The 22,642-nt window shown below is 41.9% G+C and overlaps 1 protein-coding gene across 1 annotated transcript in view; it reads right to left on the reverse strand.

Annotated features, from left to right (window-relative positions):
- Positions 1-22,642, reverse strand: part of defl (Integrator complex subunit 7) — a 438,395-nt gene that overhangs the window by 162,035 nt on the left and 253,718 nt on the right. The window contains exon 11 of the mRNA XM_067157240.2: positions 2,679-2,812. Within this exon, the coding sequence (XP_067013341.2) occupies positions 2,679-2,812 (134 nt within the window). The remainder of the gene's footprint in view (positions 1-2,678; positions 2,813-22,642) is intronic.

The following is a 22,642-nucleotide window of genomic DNA, read 5'->3' on the forward strand; positions in this document are numbered from 1 at the left end:
GCAGCTGTGAGCCTGCGAGATAGTGGGTTCGAATCCCATTGTCGGCAGCCCTGAAGATGGTTTTCCGTGGTTTCCCATTTTCACATCAGGCAAATGCTGGGGCTGTACCTTAATTAAGGCCACGGCCGCTTCCTTCCAACTCCTACGCCTTTCCTATCCCATTGTCGTCATAAGACCTATCTTTGTCGGTGCAATGTAAAGCAAGTAGCAAAAAAAAAAAAAAAAGGATAGGATATGAGAACGTAATGGGACCTCATGGATATGGTGGAAAGTAATATAGAAGGTGAACATCTCCTTGACTTCTGTATGAGGAATGGGTTGATGGTGAAAAATAATTGGTTTAAGAAGAGACAGAGCCATAAGATAACACAATACAGTTGGGATGGACTGCGAAAGACTGTATTTGATTATGTCATCTCAGATGAAGAAAGGAGCAGAATGGTTACAGATGTCAGAGTAATACCCAGCGAGCCTTGACAGTGACCACCGTCTATTAGTAGCGGACGTGAGAAACTTCTATATGCCAAAAGAAGTACAGAACAGGAAAATGCCCAAAATCAAAGTATGGGAACTCCAGAAAACAGATATGAGAACTGAGTATCAGAACCGGATAACAACCCTGTTACAAAGAGATGAAAGGAGAAATAGAGAGGCAGAATGGACCAGACTAAGGGACACATTGGTTAAGGAAGCAACTGAAGTTTGTGGAAAGACAAGTATGAAAACAAGGGAGAAGCAAACACCTTGGTGGAATGAAAGAGTGAGAGCAGCAATTGGGGAAGGAAATCTCTTGTGGAAAGAAAGGGATCGGGAGAAAAATAAACTGGATCTTATTAGAGACGAGGCAAAGATCTGAAACCTCGAACAATTATATCAAAACAAGAAACTGGATGTTAAGAGAACAGTTACAGAAGAAAAGACCAAGGCATGAAATATATTCACTCAGAAACTGGAAGAAGACAGCAGAGGCAATAAGAAACTATTGTATAGTGTTATCAGAGGTACAAAGACGCCAATGAATATCATAAAGGCACTTGAAGATGAAAACAGAAATCTGGTTAGGACAGAAAGAGACATTTGAGAAGTCCTGAAGAACCATTTTGACCACCTACTGAATAGACAAGTTCAAAAACAAAATACAGAACCAGAAATCCAAGCCCGCAATGAAGAACCTCCCATCACCTAGACAGCCTTAAAATCTATGCCTAAAGGAAATTCTTCAGGTGCAGATGAAGTGAATGCAGACATGATAAACGCAGCAAGCATCCAGGGCATACACTGGCTGCACAGAGTACTAAATGCTGAATGGACAGACAACAAAATACCTGTAGATTGGAGCAAAGGCATTATAATTCCCCAGTTTAAGAAAGGTAGCAGACAGAAACCCACCAACTATAGAGGAATAACACTGCTGTCTCATGGGCTAAAAATTCTAGAGAACATCATAGAAAGGAGACTGAAAATCATCATTGAACCACAGTTAGAGGAGGTGCAATATGGATTCAGAAGTAACAGATCAACAATGGATCTAATTTTTAGCACTTGCATGCTGATGGAAAAGTATTGGGAGAAAGGCAAGAACCTGGTCAATGTATTCCTGGATACAGAAAAGACCTATGATAATGTTATAAGAGATAAGATCTGGGAGTGTCTGTGGAAAAGAAATGTGCCTGAAGAACTGGTAAGGAAAATTCAGATGTTGTACAAAGACTGTACTAGCTGCGTACAAATTGGGGACGGTCGATCAAGAGTAGAGTTCAACAAGGAAGTGCACTGTCCCCACTACTGTTTATGGACAATATAATGAAGAATATCAAGGAAAAGTTAGATGAACTGAATGCAGTGGCCTTTGCTGATGATATCGTGATTTGGGGTGAAACAGAAGAGGAAGTACAGACCAGACTCAACGTATGGAAGTCCCAGTTCCAGGAATATAACCTAATATCAGCGATACCAAGACAGTGGTGACGGCAGTCAACAGAGAAGGGTGTCCAGCAAGTGTAAAACTAGGAGTCCTTCAGCTAGAGTGTGTGGATAATTTTCCTTACCTTGGAAATGTAATCTCCAGCGATAATTTGGACAGAAAGGAAATTATTAACAGAGTGCAAAAGGGATCAGAATTCTACCAACAAGTAAGAACACTTTTATGGGATGACATGATTCCAAAACCGGCCAAACTGATGATATTTAACAGCTATTTCATACCAGTATTGACCTATGGTATTGAAGCATGCACCCTCACAAAAAGAGATTCATCAAGACTGCAAGCATCAGAGATGAAATTTCTTAGATCCACCATCTAGAAGACCAAGACGTAAAGTTAAGAAATGAAGAGGTGAGGAAAGAAGCCGGAATAGAGACATCCCTATTAGACCAAATCGGCACATCCAGACTACGTTGGTATGGGCATGTGATGAGGATGAAGCCTACAAGAACAGTCAGAATAAATTTGGAAAGACAGGTGGAGACAAAAAGACCTGCAGGAAGACCTAAAACTCGATGGATAGGCATGATCAAGCTTGATCTAGTTACCAGAGGATGGACAGTGGATGGTGTTCTCCATGACAAGTTGTATATGGACAGGAAGAAGTGGAAGAGGCTCATTAACAGTACCCGGGATACTGGAACTGTACAATGATGATGATATGATGATGATGAATACATGAGAGGAGACCCACCTGGCAGCAGACCTGGCTATTCTGTAATTGGCCCACAGGTTGGTCTTCTTGATGATCATCTCGACAGCCTCCCTGGCCTCATTACTCCACTCGTAGCCAGCCATGGTTTGGAACACCAGCGTACACAGCATGACCTGAGTACATAACACTCCAACTGTCAGGTTCAACAACCTTTGAATCAATTCCAGCCCCCACCCCCAAAAAAATATACAGTGGAACCTCGATTCTCCGTTTTTGGAGGGACCACCGTAAAAAAACGTACAACACGGGAAAACGGAAAATTCAGGAATGAATGAACCATGAACAATTTGGCTAAACATCACCCAAAAAAAAAAAATGTATACTTAAAATCTTACAAACACCTCTAAACCAAACCAAACTACACCCCCAATGGGCCTTCCGCCTACCAAGCGACCGCTGCTCGGTCTGAACGCCTGCAGATTACGAGGCGACGCATGGTCAGTGTGATGAATCCCCTCGGTCGTTATTCCTGGCTCTCTAGACCGGGGTCGCCATCTCACCATTAAATAGCGCCTCAATTAAAGGTAATCGTAGGATGAGTGAACCTGGATCCAGCCCTCATATCCAGGTAAAAATGCCTGACCTGGCCGGGAATCGAACCTGGGTCCTCCGTGTGAGAGGCAGGCAAGTTCGACCGCGGGGCCGGCTTCAAACATTAATTACCGGTACGCGACCTAGAAGTCTCGAAACTTTACATTCAGTTTTACCGGGGAAACTTCTTTCAGTTCAGCAACTTTGATCGGTCAAACTGTTCGAAAAACCTAATAAAATCAAGCCAAACAATCAACCACAAGTATTTTTTAATTCTCTAATCTAATAAAATAAAGCACATTGTACACAAAAGCGCCCAACATGATGGCGAAATCCTTTTTTCTTTAAATCTTCCATTGCAATTTGATCACTGGTATACTGTTCGTAGCCAGTTTGTGGAAATCTTGTACCGCGCAAATTAGGCCTACATCGACTTTTAAAGGTTATGTTGAACTCGAGAATATTGTTTCGAATGTAAGTATCGATTCTCGAGTTTTTGAATGCATTATATTCAATTATGTTCGTCACTAATCACGATTAAACTGGAAAGAGAAAAAGTATCATCAAAACTTCCAAATTTACGATTATTCGCGACCTGGAGCTCAGCTGGAAAACACACTCCACTGTCCGATTTGGTACGAGTGTGAAATGATGCAAAGGTTTTTACATGTAACATGCGTAAATAAAACTACTGCGGTTTTAACATTTTAACAGAATAACGTGAAATTCCTAGTCTTACATTAGGACCAAAACAGTAATATGCAATCCCAAAACCTCCCATGGCTTTATGTATGTAAGGTGCAACATCTGTTCTGGTCTCGATAACGTAATCGTATACGATAATATTAAAATACTAAATTTGTGTTACTTAAGGAGGAGCAGTTTAGATTCCTGCCTGAAAGCTCAGTGACTATACAGTGCCCTCAGGGAAGTGCTGAAAACCTGTTCGGCGATACACTGGGGGAGAAAAAAAAAAAGTTAACATCTAACCCTGGACATAATGTAGACGCTTTGCAAGTACGAACATTTGACGAAACTCGTTCTGTCTTCAAGTAGAGCTGTCAAAATGCGCTCTGTCTCCTTCCAATTGTTGTGGACACTCTCTGCTTTATGATTTCAATTCTCTAAACAATACCACCCGAATGCGATGCTAAGATGGTCCCTTATGCAAGTTCACCGCCGATCGCTTTTCCGCTTCCTCAAATTACCACAATGACTGGACGTTAACACCAAGATCCACAAGTATGCCGTAGCCATCCTATCGTGAGATACAGTGATCGAGGATTTAGCGTTGATGGGACTGAAATTTCTGAACGGTTGATATGGGAAATCGTTTCTTCGAGGAACGGATAATGCGGGATTTTTACAACGTGATTTAATTAGGATCCTCGCGGGACCTCGTAATTTGAACGAATAATACGGGAAAACGTAGTTTCCGGGAACGTATAATCGAGGTTCTACTGTAATCATATAATCTAAGCTTCAACCTATGAAAGAGATTTTGTTTTTAAGTTTATATAACTGCATATTTACTGATTCAGATGCAAGTCAGTAGCAGTAGGCACGGCGTTCAATATTAACACATTTTCTCTCTTAACAATCTGTCATAAATTACTTTTTTTCATTTCTTTAATATATCCATTCAGGATCAGCAACAGCATAGCCCTGAAAATGTTTGTCACCTTCCAACACAGATACAAGCACTCGCCACAGAAGGCAGGTGAACTTCACACCTTTGGGGAGCAAGCTGTTAAAACTTGGAAGTGGTCAGTTTTGCTTGCCGGTGAGCTGTGGAGAGTACTTCAAGATCAAGTTCACCTGTATTAAGCTTGAACATGGCACGGTGCTCAAAGAAAAGTCTCACAACTGTTCAAATTTTGTCATTTTAGTTATTACACTCGAGTTCTGCTCTCTAATTTTTTAAGTGCAAGTAAATACAGTATGTAAATGTCTGTAAATGAAGACATGTACCCCCAAGGTAGAGAAATTAACCAAACAGGTTAAAATCCTCAGCTCAGCCAGGAATCAAACTTAGCAACCATTCAGAAAAAGAGTCGGACAGAAGAAATTCAATCTGAAATACAGTGAAACCTTGTTAGTGCATTCCTCATTAAAAAATTTTACCGCTCAGCACGTCGCAAATTCAAAGTCCCGATTCTCATTGTATTAAATCTATATAAGAAATACCTCACTTATCGCGTTGCGAATTTTCGCTATTACCGCTTACGAGTACAATCACATTTGTCCTAGCCCTGAAAATGTTATTTGTCATCCCTTGTGAATCAAATGTCATTTCTGCCTGTGGTAAGATCTGTCGCCACAGTTGTGTGATTACGGAAAACGTGAGCCTGTTTGTGTTCGTATTTTGCATTCAACTCAGAATTATATATATATTGATTCTCATAGGTAACCTGAAATATTTGTCCCGAATGAGTACATTTATAATATCAATATAGTTAGTCCGTTATTGGACATTATAAATTTTCCAGCTAAAACATTCCTGGTTGCCAGTGCTTTGCCCCACTGTGCTAATTTGACTCATCAGTTGGTAAAGAGCACATCTACCAAGACGCATGGCTAGTGGGTACCTCAGAGGCCACGGCGAAGGCTACTTGGAGCCATGGGAAGTGCCAATGCACAAATATTTCAAGTTCCCTATGGGAATTAACATCTATATCATCAGATGGCCAGGCAGGCATCAATTTTTGAAAATGAGACTAAGTCTCTCATAGTGTATTGGCACTGCTCGTGGCTCCAAGTAGCCTATCCATTGACCTCCACGGCATCCTTTGTCGCACTCCAACCAAACCCATACACCAAAATCCGACACGGCATTTATAGATGCTTGAAAACGTGTCCGTGACAGGTGGACGGAGTGGTATTCATGGGGTTTCACCCCTGAACCTTTGACCTTTTGCAGTGGTATCCAGTGGTCATCAGCATCAATGTCTCACTCCAGTCACCTGGGTGTGGTTAACAAGCCTCCTCCACTCCTTTCTGGCCTTCCACTTTTCTTTTCCTGCTCCATTACTTCTGCCAGCTTCTCTAATGTCCTTCCTAATCTGATCCATCCACCTTCTTCTCGATCTTCCAACTGGTCTCTTTCCCTTATTTCTCTTTCTAATTCCCTTCTTGATACCCGTTACTTTCCCATTCTTTTTACATGTCCAAACTATCTCAGTCTTGCTTTCCGTATCTTCTGTACTAATGGTTCTATATTTAGCTCTTCTCTGATTTTAACATTTTGAATTCTATCTCTTCTTGTCTTTTTAATTGATGTCGTTAAAAATTTCATTTCTACTGCTTGGATCTTACTATCTTGTCTCTTATTAGTTACCAGCGTTTCTAGTCCGTATGTTACAACTGGTATGAAATACTGTCGCTATAACATTAATTTCATTCCCTTGGGTACTTTGTCATCCCATAAAAGCTCTTTGACTTGGTTGTCCCTTTACTCAGACTGTTATTAATTTCAGGGTTGATTTCATTACTTCCATTAATAATGCTACCCAGATATGTAAACTGTTCTACATTCTCTAACCATTCTCCGTCTATGTTCACTTGGCTTCTCTTTTCTCTTTTCCACAGTGCATGACTACAGTTTTCTTTTTACTTATTACCATTCCAAACTCCTTCAGATTTTCATTCCAAATGTCCAGTCTCCTTTGTACTTCCTTTTCTCCCTTTCCCCAAATCACCACATTATCTGCAAATATCAAAGCATTCACTTCATCACTACTGATACTCTGTTTTACACGTTTTATGATTTCATCCATCAACAAAATAAACAAAAATGGTGACAGTGCACTTCCTTGCTTGAGATCTTTTTTTGTATAAAATATTTCAGTCACCACTCCCCACCTGTACACTGCCTTAACTCTCATGATACAACATTTTTATCTTGTTAATAAATTATTTTGGTAGATTCCTTTTCAGTAGGCATTCCCATACATGTTTTCTCTTAACTGTATTATAAGCTTTTTCCAAATCCAAAAATACGAAGATGATTTCCTTGTTCCTTTCCAGATGTTTTTCCATTATCGTTCGCACTGTAAATATCAAGTTAATTTGTTGATCTATTTGGTCTAAAGCCATATTGTTCTTCCTCTAACAGTGTTTCTATTACATCCCTCAGTCTTTTGTCTATGACTTTCTCCATTATTTTTAGCCCATGTGATAATAGGGTTATACCTCTATAATTTTCACATTTCTTCCTTTTTTGAACAGTGGTACAATGCTTCCTTGTTGCCAATCATCAGGTATCCTTCCATATGGCATTGAGGAATTGGTGTAACCACTGTAGTCCAAGGCTTCCTGATGCCTTAATCATATCAGCGTTGAATAAGTCTTTTCCACTGGCTTTACCGTTAGTGATTGCTTTCACTGCCCTTTCTTCAAGTTCCAACCATGTTATCGGGTTCTCTTCTTTTTCTCTGTCTATTATTTCCATTTCCTTATCTCCTTTCTCCGAGCAGTCATCCTCATTATAAAGTTTTTAACCCAATGAGCAATACAGCCGTCCATTTACGTTCTCGAAGTTTGCGCCTGAACAGTACTGCCACCTTTTCACGTTTCATGTTGAAAGTTTGAAATTATTTTGTGACATCGTACTGGCGGGTTTTTAGAACAAAGTTGAGGGATGTTTGACGTGTTCAGTGTTTTATCACATCTCGTATGTTCTGTGATGGAGTTCTGTCGAAGCATCCGTAGTTACGTAACCTGAATTCTTATGTGATTGCGCTAAAAATTACAACACCCGGGAACTGTTTTCTATATTTGTTTCCGTTGAGTGCATTGCATGACTATTCCTTGACAATACACATTATTTCTCTGGTTTCCGCAGAAACAACCACTCTCTGATAATAAACAAATACAAGTCGTAATGGCGGGATCAAATCGAGGATGCGAGCTTTCTCCGCAAGATATAAGTAATATTTTGACTAACAAGGGGTCTGACGATGAAATTGATATTTATGATAGTGATAGTGATTGTATTGTGTCCGATTACAGTGGAATTGGTTATTCCTCGGAAGACGACAACACGGATATTGAGGACGAAGTGCAGCGCTCTGCTGTCGCAAAGAAGGCTATGCTGTCAGCTGTAAACCGAAGAAAGAAAGTGAAGTTCTGTAGGCAGGTTTCTTCCTACACTTTCTGCTCATTTTGACCCATCATATTCAGAGTTAGTGATAATCTTCATTTGAATGATAATGACAATTCAAGACTTGAAGTGTCGATTTTCAAAGAAATTGATTCATAGTGTCAGAAATGAACAAGTACTACTCATTCGTTATGGAAAATACAGGCGTAAAGGTAAAGTCGAAGTTACATAAGTGGCAAGGCATAACCGAAGAAACACTTTATGTTTTCCTGGCAACTGTTTTGTTTATTGTTTGCACTGGAAAGGATACAGAAGTTGAACACAAAGAAAAACTCGACTGTCTGGGTCAGTACCATACCCTAAAGATATTTTGATAAGTGAAACTGTTGTAAAATCAAGTCAGAGAATCACATATAGAGAATAATTATATTTTTGTCAATTTTACTATTCCTTTCATTATTTTGAGAAATTTATTTTCTACGCCACTGATTTCAATTAAATTGAAGGTATCAGTTATGTACCATAAAGTGTAAATTATGTAAGAATATTAATAGAGAAAAGTTAGAATTGAAATAACTTGAAACAAGAATTCAAAATTTTCAAGAAAAAACTCACTCCTGGTGACCTGTGAGTGTCACCATAAACTCACTGATGAAAAGGTTAAAAATACTTTGCCATCATATTCTGAAGACCCTTTTTGTCAGTACCATGGATCCATCTTCTCTCTCTAATGCCTTGATTTTTTCTTGATTTATTCTTTTCGATTTTATTACTCTGTATAATGGTTTCTGATTTCCTCGACTATCTTGATCAATTTTGTTGCTAAACTCTCCCCAACATTTCCCCTTTTCTTCCTTGATACTCCTCCTTACTTGTAGTTTCAATCTCTTGTGTAGGAAAGCAACAGATAGGGAATCTGCCACCTGGGCGACTGCCCTAAATGCAGATCAGTATTGATTGTTGTATCTTATTCTCATTCCTCCGATACGTTTTTTGCTTTTCCTTATCCATTTCTTTCTATACCTAGTTCCTTTCTTTTATTTCTTTTTTTATTTTGTCTGTCCACCACCGAGTCTCCTTTCCCTTAACCTTTGCTTTTGTTTTCCCGCATACCTCAATTGTTTCAATTGTTGCTTCCACAAATGTCCGACTTAAATTGTCCCACTCTTCTTCTCTACTTCGTATTTCCGTGTTAGGCAACTTCCTTTTTAATCAATCTTGGAATGCCATTCTTTTATCCTCCTCCTCCAATTCCCAAATCCTGATCTTTAGTTGCTTCTTCAATACAATTTTAGGGATTTTTACTTGTTTTAGTTCCACAATTAATAATCTATGATCACCTTCCATACTTTCACTGGGGATTATCTCCGTATTCTTGACGTATCTTTCCCATTCTCAGTCTGTTATTATAAAATCAATGAGTGTTCCATACTGTTCATCCCAACTATATCGGCTGATCTTATGGCTATTCCTCTTTATAAACCATGTGTTCTTTATTATCAGGTTATTTCTGATGCAAAAGTCCAACAGTTTCTCACCATCTTCATTTCTATCACCATACCCATGTGGGCCTAGAACATTCTCATACCCCATTCTATCAGTTCCCACATGAGCATTCGGATCTCCCATTATCATGATCCCACCTCCAACAATACAGGGTGTTAGGGGTATACGTGCAGATATTAAGCTAGTCGGCAAAGAAAAATACATCTCACAATATATGCTATGTACTTTTTACCTTGTCCTATTAGTTTGCCCATAACTGAGCCAAATATTTCAGGAGCTAATGTGTTTTGAACGGCCGTAGTAGGATACGCCGGTTACGTCATTCTGTCCACGCGTAGTGGAAGTACAGTAGAAGAGTATAGGGCTTGTTGAACCTGTTTCTTATCGCAGGCCAACACATGTTGTTGTGCACTTCCCCTAAAGGAGAGGTTGACTCACGTGCCTGGCCACTTGCTGTACTCGAAAACCGGTCTAGGGTAGTCTGTGTGAAAAGTACACAGACTTCTTACAGTGACGTCGAAGATCCGTACCACCACATGCATGCGAATCAAGTGTTGTGTAGTTGTGTGTGATTTATAAGACGTCATTGGCATTACTCAGTGATCCAAGCTGACAAAATTAAAGGAAATAGTTAATAAGTAATGAAAAATGGGCGCAAAATTTCTGTGCTGTTATTGCGACACTCTACAATGAACTTCTGACAATAGACAATGCGAGTTGTCTATGCTTATTCATAAACTTTTCAGGTCAATGAAAGGACGGTGGGCACTGAAAGAAAAGACTATAAGTATTCAGTGAAATTGTTATTAATGAGACAAATTTCAAAAACCGTAGTTTCATTCATCGTGAACATTGCTCGAAGGAAAAAGAGCTACTGTGGAATTGCCGCCGGGCATTTGTAATAGAAGGCTTATTCTGCCTTTTCCTAATATGTTTACCCTCCAGGGTTGGTTTTCGCTGGGACTCAGCAAGGGATCCCACCTCTACCGCCTCAAGGGCAGTGTCCTGGAGCGTGAGACATTGGGTCGGGGATACAACTGGGGAGAATGACCAGTACCTCGCCCAAGCGGCCCCACCTGGTAGGATGAACAGGGGCCTTGCGGGGGATGGGAAGGGATAGAAAAGGAAGAGGGAAGGAAGCGGCCGTGGCCTTAAGCTAGGTACTATCGCGGCATTTGCCTGGAGAAGTGGAAAACTACGGGAAACCACTTTCAGGATGGCTGAGGTGCGAATCAAACCACCTCTACTCATTTGACCTCCCGAGGCATAATGGGCCCCGTTCCAACTTTCGTACCACTTTTCAAATTTCGTGTCAGAGCTCGAAATCGAACCCGGGCCTTCGGGGGGTGGCAGCTAATCACACTAACCACTATACCACACATGCGGACAGAAAGCTCATTACTGGACAGTAAGTGCCGATAGGTAAAGTGATGACTGTAATGGACCCGCTTAATTAGAACTTCCGTAATCATAATAATATTACTACTACTACTACTACTACTACTAATAATAATAATAATAATAATAATAATAATGTCTTTACGTTCCACTAACTAATTTTCACGGTTTTCGGAGACGCAGAAATGCCAGAATTTTTTACCGCAGTGTTTTTTAGTGCAAGTAAATCTACAGACACGAGACTGGCTTATTTGAGCACCTTCAAATACCACCGAACTGAGCCGCCATCGAACCTGCCAAGGTGGGATCAGAAGACCAGCGCTCTATCGTCCGAGCTACTCAGTCCGGCATTAGAGGTTAGAATAAGTTGGTCGTGTTGTTAGGTGCGCGCAGCTGTGAGTTTGCATTTTGGTGATAGTGGATTCGAACTCCGTTGTCGGCAGTCGGGAAGATGGTTTTCCGTAATTTCCCATTTTCACATCAGGGAAATACTGGGACTGTACCTTTATTAAGGCCTCGAACGCTTCCTTCCCACTTGTATCCCTTTTCTCTCCCATCGTCGCCGTAAGACCTACTTGTGTCGGTGCGACGTAAAACAATTTGTAAGTACATGTTTCGGTAATTCCGGAGACATGTCCGCAATTATAAGATTAATAATAATTCGGACTTGTTAAAAGTTCAGTGTTTTCTGTAGTGTTTTCTGACAGAGTACCAGCTACGGAGTTTGAGTGGGGCGTTTAACTTTTATTTTAGTAATAGTTAGTAATAATGGACTAACACAGTTTTTATTATAATATTGGTAGGTGGCTTTACGACGAATGCAAGCTGACAGCCGCGCGCTCCTAATCACACGGCCAACTCGCTCAATAATAATAATAATAATAATAATAATAATAATAATAATAATAATAATAATAACAATAATAAATGTTTACGTGCCAATGGAGACGCGCGGTTTCGGAATTTTGCCCACGGGTATTCTTTAACGTGCCTGTAATTCTACCGATCAGAAGCGGATGTATTTGAGCACCTTCAAATACCAGGGGACTGAGCCAGGATCGAGCCTGCTAAGTTCATGAAACCAGAGCTTGAACCGTCTGAGCCACTCAGCCTGGCAACGTTTATTTTGATACGTTTAATAGGCACTGCAAAAGCAGAATGCTTTAATTTACCATTAAACAAGTTCTTTTCATTTGGAAGCACGAAGAGGAGGTAAGTTTAATTAATTTATTTGTATAACATGTCCCTTATTGATATGAAGCAAAACGTTCGATGTGCTTTGACAATTCAATTCTGATACTACTCACTTGGAAATCCTATCCCACGCATTCTTTCGTTTACGTAAGAAACTTTATTTACGTACACGTCAACACGGGGTGTTTCTGCATACGGCGAGTTGGTCTCCCAAGAATCCATGGTATTGAAATCACACTGTGGGAGAATATTTCACGTAAGCAGTTTGACAAATTCACTAGACCTGTCACGTGCCGGTTTGGTCGTGTGCTGTTCCTAGCGACGGGGGTGTGGTGGGACGGGTTCCCGCCCCTACATGAAACCACCGGACTAGAGGTATGAGCTGTCTGTCTGACCTTGACCTGAATAACAGCTGTCAGAGAGGCGAATTATCGTCCGTACTAGTACGCGAGTTACTTCGTAGTAGTACGAGGGCTATTTTTTTTTCAAGGTCCGATCGATCGCGACAGTCAAACGCCCGCGAATATATGATGAACCGCTGCGCAGATGTGTTGCGCAACGTCGTTGTATTTGAATAATTCCAGTGTATGAATACCACGAATACCATGATATGCTGCTAGTGTATCGTGTGGCAGAACAGAACACGGGTCGCCCTCCATGAATCTATCGGAAAAGGCTTCCCAACAGACGGGTGCCGAATCCAGCAACGATACTAGCTGTACTGCAGCGTATTCGCGATGCAAGTTGTGTTACATCACGCTTTCAGAAGCGATGGCCTAAACGGCCACGTGTAATTCTAGACGCGGAAGAAGACATCCTGACAATGGAAATGAAATGGCGTATGGATATTAGTGTCGGGAGATCCCAGGACGGGTTCGGCTCGCTAGGTGCATGTCTTTTGGTTTAACTCCCGTAGGTGACCTGCGTACCTTGATGATAATCAAATGAGGATGAAGACAACACATACACCCAGCCCCATGCCAGGGAAAATAACCATGATGGTTCAAATACCGACCCTGCCGGGAATCGAACCCGGGACCCCTGTAACCAAAGACCAGCACGCTAACCGTTTTGCCATGGAGCCGGGCATCCTAACAATAGTAAACGATGATCCCGGGCGCCGTACGCGTAGTATAACACGTGCCGTTGGTGTACCAACTTGGACCATACGTAGGACACTGCATGAAGAACTAGTGCATCCTGACCATATTCAACGGGTGCGGTGTCTTTGACAGCTGATTACCATTTTCTTACGAGTTGATGTACGTCGCCACGACAGATAGATCTTACGGCGACGATGTAACAGAAAAGGGCTAGGATGGTGAAGAAGCAACCGTGGCCTTAATTAAGGAACAGCACCAGCATTTGCCTGGTGTGAACATGGCAAACCACGGAAAACCGTCTTTAGGGCTGCCGACAGAGGAGTTCGAACCCACTATATCCCACTCAAGGGCTGTGGAACATCCCCATTCAGTAGGAGAAGGCAATTTCCAGCACCGGTTATGAATTAATACCTGGATGGGTGTAGTAGGAAGTCGGTTACGTGGACTAATCATCTTTTTATTAATGTTACCTTGCTCCTGTAGATACAGTACGTTACTTGAGCTTTCAGAGGACGTGTCGCTTCGACTACGCAGAACCACGTGGATTTTACACGATGGTGCAGACATTTCCTCAACGGTGGACAGGACGATGTGGAACTATCAATTGGCCAGCCAGATCTCCCGACCTTATTCCAATTGACTTTAATGTCTGGGGGAACATGAAACACAAACTATATCGAACTGAAGTACCCACTTCGGACGACTTCCGTGAACGTATTGTTTAAGCAGCAGAGGATATTCTGAACAACCCTGGTGAAATGAAATGAAATGAAATGTCGTATGGCTTTTAGTGCCGCGATATCCCAGGACGAGTTCGGCTCGCCAGGTGCAGGTCTTTCCATTTGACTCTCGTAGGCGACCTCCGCGTCGTGATGAGGATGAAATGATGAAGACAACACATACACTCAGCCCCCGTGCCATTGGAATTAACCAGTTAAGGTTAAAATCCCCGACCCGGCCGGGAATCGAACCCGGGACCCTCTGAACGGAAGGCCAGTACGCTGACCGTTCAGCCAACGAGTCGGACACAACCCTGGTGTCTTGGCTCGAATGCGTCGCAACTGGATTCGGAGAAGTGAAGCCTGCAGGGAAGCCCAGGGTGATCACTTTGAACAATTGCTACGAGTTTTACTTTGGTATGTCAGATGTTACGCCATTTGTGCAACGTAATGGCTTGGGAGTACAGTACAGTATCGTTATAGTATTTTGAGTCTCGATAGGTCGATATTCTCATAAATGCGAGCAGGGAAACTTATGTACCAGTAACAAAAATTATAATCGAGAGTTTCAGTGCGCGAGTGCGGAAGACGTGCTTGTTAAAACGCTAGACATTGACCTTGAACGCATTTCGGCAGTTGCTCAATCCTACACTGCATGTTGTTTTCTTTTTTTTTTTTTTTGCTACTTGCTTTACGTCGCACCGACACAGATACGTCTTATGGCGACGATGGGACAGGAAAGGGCTAGGAGTGGGAAGGAAGCGGCCGTGGCCTTAATTAAGGTACAGCCCCACCATTTGCCTGGTGTGAAAATGGGAAACCACGGAAAACCATTTTCAGGGCTGCCGACAGTGGGGTTCGAACCTACTATCTCCCGAATACTGGATACTGGCCGCATTTAAGTGACTGCGGCTATCGAGCTCGAGTTAAAACAGAAGACACTTTGCGTTTTTAAGGGCCAATGACCTTAAAACAGTAATCATAATCATCATTAACACGTATAAAAATTCAAAAAATGCTTGTTTTATATTCATCACTACTGAAATATGAAAAAAATTCAATCAAATTAGTTATTTCATTCCCACACTCGTAGAGGGCTATACGTGTAGCTCTTGGGCCATGGAGTAAGGAAGTAGAGTTGTGAGGATGAAATAATTCAAGTTGGACGTATGTCTTGTACATACAATAAATTGAATTGAACATGTTAGTAAATACCTGAACGCACAGAGAGATAACCGCAGCAACAACACGGACCCCAGAGTAGGCCTGCAGAACATACCACCCAGGACAGAGACCCCCCCAAACACCCCGTTTATTGAGTAAACGTTCATGGTACGATGTTGACAGAGTACAATGTTGACATACATACCTGGGTAAATAAATAAACAAACAAACAGATAGAAGTAGTTGGCCTTGAACTTACTGTGCCGAGTGAGACGAGTTCTTAGTCCAGATATGTGAACAAAACAAGCACTGAGGTCATTGACCATGCTACACTTTTAAAGGCTACAGAGCAGATTAAAGGCGATCTATCACAAGGCCGAACTTAAACATGTAACAGAACGTAAGATGTAACTCTGTCACATGAGAAACGAAACACACCCGGGCTGGGGAAACAAACACAGATCTTGCAGCACTGTCTTGAAGCACAGGACAGAAACATAGAAGTATACCGGCACACGACACAAAAGTTGAATTAAAGACGGAAAAAGTATTGTGTCACATGAAGCTAAACTAAATAAAAACATAATAATATAAAAATAACAATAATATTAATAACAAAACATCAAATATGAATAACAAGTATACGACTTAAAAGGAGAGTAAAAAGAGGAATAAGACGAAAGTATGAACAGGTGAATAATAATAATAATAATAATGATAATAATAATAATAATAATAATAATAATAATAATAATAATAATAATAATAATCAAACGAGAAAAAAGAGTAATAAGAAGAAGTTCAATATGAGTAGTAGCAATAATAATAAGACTGAATAATAATAATAATAATAATAATAATAATAATAATAATAATAATAATAATAATAATAATAATAATAATAATAATAATAATACCGGTAATGTTATTTGCTTTACGTCCCACTAACTACTCATACTGTTTCTGGAGGCGCTGTAATTTAGTCCCGCAGGAGTTATTTTTACGTGCCAGTAAATCTACCGACACGAGGCTAACGAGCTCCTTCGAATGCCACCGGACGGACCCAAGATCGAGCCTGCTAAGTTGGAAACAAGAAACCAGTGCTTTAAACGTCTGAGCAAGTCAGACTGGCCACTTTTATTTTGCTTTATTTTACCATTACACATATGCTTTTCGTTTGCAAGCACGAAATAATAATGTAATTTTTTACGTCCCAACAAACTACTTTGGCGGGTTTTGGAGATGCCGAGGTGCTGGAATGTTGTACCGCAGGACTTTTTTTAATGCAAGTAAATCTACAGACACGAAACTGGCGTATTTCAGCACCTTCAAATACCCCCGAATTGAGCCTCCATCGAACCTGCCAAGATGGGATCAGAATACCAGCGGTCTATCGTCCGAGGTACTCAGCCCGGCATTAGAGCTTGGAATACGTTGGTCGTGCGGTTAGGGGCGCGAAATTGTGAACTTTCATTGGGAAGATACTGGGTTCGAACTCCACTGTCGACAGCCCTGAAGATGGTTCTCCGTGGTTTCCCATTTTCACATCAGGAAAATGCTGGAGTTGAATCTCATTTAGGTTACGAACGCTTCCTTCTCACTTCTACCCCTTTTCTGTCCCATCGTCGCCATAAGACCTATCTGTGTCGGTGCGACTTAAAGCCAATTTTGAAAATCATCATAATTAGGACATTATACAACTGTCGAGATCCATAGTTATAAACGATGAGAAGTATTTTCTAGGCAGACATTATTGGCGAGTAGTCAATAATATTAATAATAATAATAATAATAATAATAATAATAATAATAATAATAATAATAATAATAATAATAATAATAATAATGGTATTTGCGTTACGTTTACGGTTTTCGGAGACGACGAGGTGCCGGAATTTAGTCCCGCAGGGGTTCTATTTACGTGCCACTAAATCTATCGGCACGAGTGTGACGTATTTGAGCACATTCAAAAACTACCGGACTGGGCCAAGTTCGAACCTGCGAGGTTGGAGTCAAAAGGCCAGCACCTCAACCTTCTGAGCCACACAGCTCGACAGGAGGCACGAAATGTAGGTACGTTTAATTTATTTATTTGTATAACATGTCCATTATTCGTTTGAAGTAAAACGTTGGCTGTGCTTGCCTAATTCAATTCAATCCCATGCTTGCTTTCGTTGGCGTAAAGGCATAGGTTTTCAGGTCATTTCCATACTCACTAGACCACGGGGCTGACGACCACAGATATCCCAATCCCCTAAGTGACGTAACAGCAAATGAACCAGTATTAACGCTGACAATTCGATACAGCTCCAGGGTCCGAAACCGATAACTAGGGTTGTCTGACGGAAACTAAATACTAACAACAAAACCAGTCTGGCGAGAATGTAACGTAACATGGTGAACACCGGTAGCAGCCTTCAGCTGTTATCGTAGTTCAGTTGCTCGTAAACATAAAACCAGTTTGGCAAGTATATTACGTAACATCTCGTGGCATTACAAAGGCAGCGTGCGCTGTTACAGTAGAACCAGTTTGGTACGGATGGCGCGTGACTTGCCTGTTGTCAACGGAAAGCTATTCATTCGCAGAACGAGGCATACTAGCTATTCTAAAAACATCATATCACTTTGCTCTCGAAAATAACTTCCGCGGATTACTAAAAGTTTGATATATAGTGGTTCGTCACATCGTTCTCTATTGCTACAAGAAATATCTGCACGTATACACCTAACACCCTGTATGTGTTTCCAGTTCATTGAGGAACTCTTCTTTTTCTTCCACGCAACATCCTGTCTGTGGAGCATACACCTGTACTATCTTCAGTAGTTCCTTGTTTACATGTATGTGCATTATTATAATTCTTTCATTTGCATACTCAATTTCAGCTATTGGTTCAACATTCTGATTCACTACAAATCCCACTCCATTTCTTTTCTCTTTACTGTTACCCATCCAGTACAAGGTGTATGCCCCTTTTAGTTTCTTCATTTCTTTCCATTTCCATTTTATTTCATTTAATCCCAGGATGTCAAGTTTTCATCTCTCCATTAGGTCAATCAATTCATTTTCCTTCCCATTCATTGTTAAAATATTTATTGTTCCAAATCGGGTTTTGTTCTCTGATCTAACACTTGCACGAACATCAGAATTACCATCGTACTGTGCAACTGTAGCCAGAGACTTGTGAATTCCATTTCCATTTTTAAACTTCCATCTGAGAATTGTATTATAGTCAAAAGCAAGTACAAATTTACTCCTCTGCTGACCTGCATCTGAGGATTTTCTTTCGGGGTTTACTCCCTTAGCCTCTGAAGATCCCTCTTCTCCAAAAGGCAGTGGTTTCCTCTTCTAATTTTCCCCAGAGAGGATGGGTTGCCTCATCCACCATCTTTGCCATTCTGAAGGTCTCCTTCTCTGCCTAAGATGCTGTTATCTTCACCCATAACCCTGGGCATGGGTTCCACATTATAACCTGTAAGATTGGGTCCTTGCCTGAACTTAGCTCTCCTTCACAGCGGCCTACTGATGTGGAGGATACCCACTCACACAACGTGGATCCAGTGGTGGATTGGCGATTTGCAGTGTTTCTCCATTTTTTCATTCAGACAGACCAGTACATATTCTCTCCATCTGAAAATCCTCTTTATCCACGGGGCAATTTCAGCAGGACAGTACAGTACAGTGATCATCATGTACCCCACCGTAACCACCACTTCAGGCGCCGTCCAATCACCTGCAGAGCTAGCTACCATTGCATATCACACGCTGCTCCAAATTAGCAGGCCCAGTTCCTACCCGTATCCCCAGTGGGACGACGCTTGAACACCGTCAAAGTGCACAGTTTCACTACTCCCTGCTGAAGAGGAACCAACCCCCCCCCCGTCGTCGTGCTGTGGCTCCACCATCACTAACTCCTGACCCCATCACTGGGGCGCAACCAACTTCTATGAAGAGTGCAAATACACTTCCTCCCCAGGACCCACCTGCCCATCTCCTGAACTCACCAACCCATCACCAACATCCGCTCACTTCAGCAACCCCCTGCTGAAAATCATATGTTTCTCCTGCTAAATCCCACCCCAGATTTCCGTTCCCCAACCCACATATTCAAAACCTTACTCTGCTTCAATATGAGACATGAAAAGAACGCTGACATTCGACCTTCTTCTACAGGGATGCTCATCAAACTCAATGGAGAAGCTACTGCTCAGAGACTCACTCAAATGATAGGTGCAGCTCAATTAGGGCCATCAGTACCTTTTAAACCCCTCTCCACCCTGTCCCCTTCAAATTTGGCATATTGGGAATATTTGTAATATCTATGGGTGTAAAAATATTATTTCATTAGCAAGGGCGGAAATTTTTCCCAACTCCATGTTACAGAGAGAAGAGTTCGCCTGAAACCAGATTTTCCAAGCGAGGGGTGAGATGTGGATTTTTTGTGTGTCAGACTGCCAGCTGCTGCCACGTGACCTACTGGGAGAAACCAAGGCCGTCCGATCGATACGAGCAAGGTCGTTCTACACTTGACAGTATTTTAATAAAATGTAACAGCCTATCAGATGCAAGTTATTGACCAATCACAGACAATTACGGCGACACACCCTCATCTTAAGATAATTATATATTGGTGTTTCCCAAAGGAACTGCCTCTTTTTGATTTGAGTCTTCTTGGATGACTGTCCTGGGAATTCTACGCTGACATTCACGTCGCAGACATTCTTGGGTTCGATCACTCGGCAGAACAGACTCATTACACATCCTAGATCTTCGAGTTTAGCAGATTTACGGAAGAAGTTACGTATTATTCAGAAATATCATTCATTGTGTGTGTGTACTGGGCACATCTTAAAACGTATTTGTCAGTTTCAGCTTCTACTACTTGGGAAGAGAGAAGAGGAATTCTACGTGCGGATCGAGACAATTCAAGATGCCACTACATCAGGAAGAGGAAGCCTACTACAATTCCATGTTCATCATCGCAGCTACAATGGTGTTTTAAAATGTAAGGCAATTTCCGACATGGAGGAGATGACGACCGACGGTGGGTGCCCTACCTCATGTCCAGGGTCATCAGCAGAAATCCAGTTTCATCAATCATTTAAGTACAATGTTATAATATCTATCTATTCATCTTTGTAAACACAATGTAGACATAACGCTTCCTTATTCATTTGGCATAATTTACTTCTAGTCTTGCAGTAGTTTGACATTTCATTTCTTCTTTCCATGGTGTAAGGTAGTTAGTTATTGAGTGTGAATGATTATTGGTTCCTATTAGATAGTTAGTGATGTGCGAGTGTCTTCGATATTTACTCTGACAGTCCCATTCAATAGTATAGGAGTAATTTAAAAATACACTGACTGACAGAGCAAATGCAACACCAAGAAGGAGTGGTTCGAAAGGGATGAAAGTTGGGGAAAAAACAGAGACGGCACGGACGAATAATTGATGTTTATTTCAAACCGATATGCAGGTTACACAATGCGCACGGCATCGACTCAGTAGGATGTAGGACCACCGCGAGCGGCGATGCACGCAGAAACACGTCGAGGTACAGAGTCAATAAGAGTGCGGATGGTGTCCTGAGGGATGGTTCTCCATTCTCTGTCAACCATTTGCCACAGTTGGTCGTCCGTATGAGGCTGGGGCAGAGTCTGCAAACGGCGTCTAATGAGATCCCACACGTGTTTGATTGGAGAGAGATCCGGAGTACGCTGGCCACGGAAGCATATGTACACCTCGTAGAGCCTTGTTGGGAGATGCGAGCAGTGTGTGGGCGGGCATTATCCTGCTGAAACAGAGCATTGGGCAGCCCCTGAAGGTACGGGAGTGCCACCGGCCGCAGCACATGCTGCACGTAGCGGTGGGCATTTAACGTGCCTTGAATACGCACTAGAGGTGACGTGGAATCATACGCAATAGCGTCCCAAACCATGATGCCGCGTTGTCTAGCGGTAGGGCGCTCCACAGTTACTGCCGGATTTGACCTTTCTCCACGCCGACGCCACACTCGTCTGCGGTGACTATCACTGACAGAACAGAAGCGTGACTCATCGGAGAACACGACGTTCCGCCATTCCCTCATCCAAGTCGCTCTAGCCCGGCACCATGCCAGGCGTGCACGTCTATGCTGTGGCGTCTTCTGAGAGGACGCCGGGAGTGCAGGCCTCCTTCAACCAATCAACGGGAAATTGTTCCGGTCGATATTGGAACAGCCAGGGTGTCTTGCACATGCTGAAGAATGGCGGTTGACGTGGCGTGCGGGGCTGCCACCGCTTGGCGGCGGATGCGCCGATCCTCGCGTTCTGACGTCACTCGGGCTGCGCCTGGACCCCTCGCACGTGCCACATGTCCCTGCGCCAACCATCTTCGCCACAGGCGCTGCACCGTGGACACATCCCTATGGGTATCGGCTGCGATTTGACGAAGCGACCAACCTGCTCTTCTCAGTCCGATCACCATACCCCTCGTAAAGTCGTCTGTCTGCTGGAAACGCCTCCGTTGACGGCGGCCTGGCATTCTTAGCTATACACGTGTCCTGTGGCACACGACAACATGTTCTACAATGACTGTCGGCTGAGAAATCACGGTACGAAGTGGGCCATTCGCCAACGCCGTGTCCCATTTATCGTTCGCTATGTGAGCAGCACAGCGGCGCATTTCACATCATGAGCATACCTCAGTGACGTCAGTCTACCCTGCAATTGGCATAAAGTTCTGACCACTCCTTCTTGGTGTTGCATTTGCTCTGTCAGTCAGTGTAATTGACCTCTCCGATAACAATAATTTAATTTTGAAATAATTTATAATTATTTTTTGAAATCATATGGGACAGATTATCGGTACATTTATTACGTCGAATTTTCTCTAGACATTATTACAGTCTTTATGTGGATTTCAAGCATGTTAGAGTCATCTGGTAACTTTATCGAGCCTTAGCTTACGCGAATTTGTGATCTCGCACATTTAATAATAATAATAATAATAATAATAATAATAATAATAATAATAATTAAACTTCATCACGGGTTAAATAAGGAAATAAGGGTCATGAGTGTAAATATTATTTATTCCTGTGTGAAATATTAATATGTGTTCTAGTAGGATAATGTGAGCCTGGAAGACGGCCGAATCTTGACGGATTATTTATTGTATTTATGGACTTGGGAATGGATCAGTTATTATGTGTTTGACTTGTGAATCCATTTATTGAGTCTTATGTGAA

This window comes from Anabrus simplex, chromosome 13 (assembly GCF_040414725.1).
Source record: "Anabrus simplex isolate iqAnaSimp1 chromosome 13, ASM4041472v1, whole genome shotgun sequence".
NCBI classification, from domain to species: domain Eukaryota; kingdom Metazoa; phylum Arthropoda; class Insecta; order Orthoptera; family Tettigoniidae; genus Anabrus; species Anabrus simplex.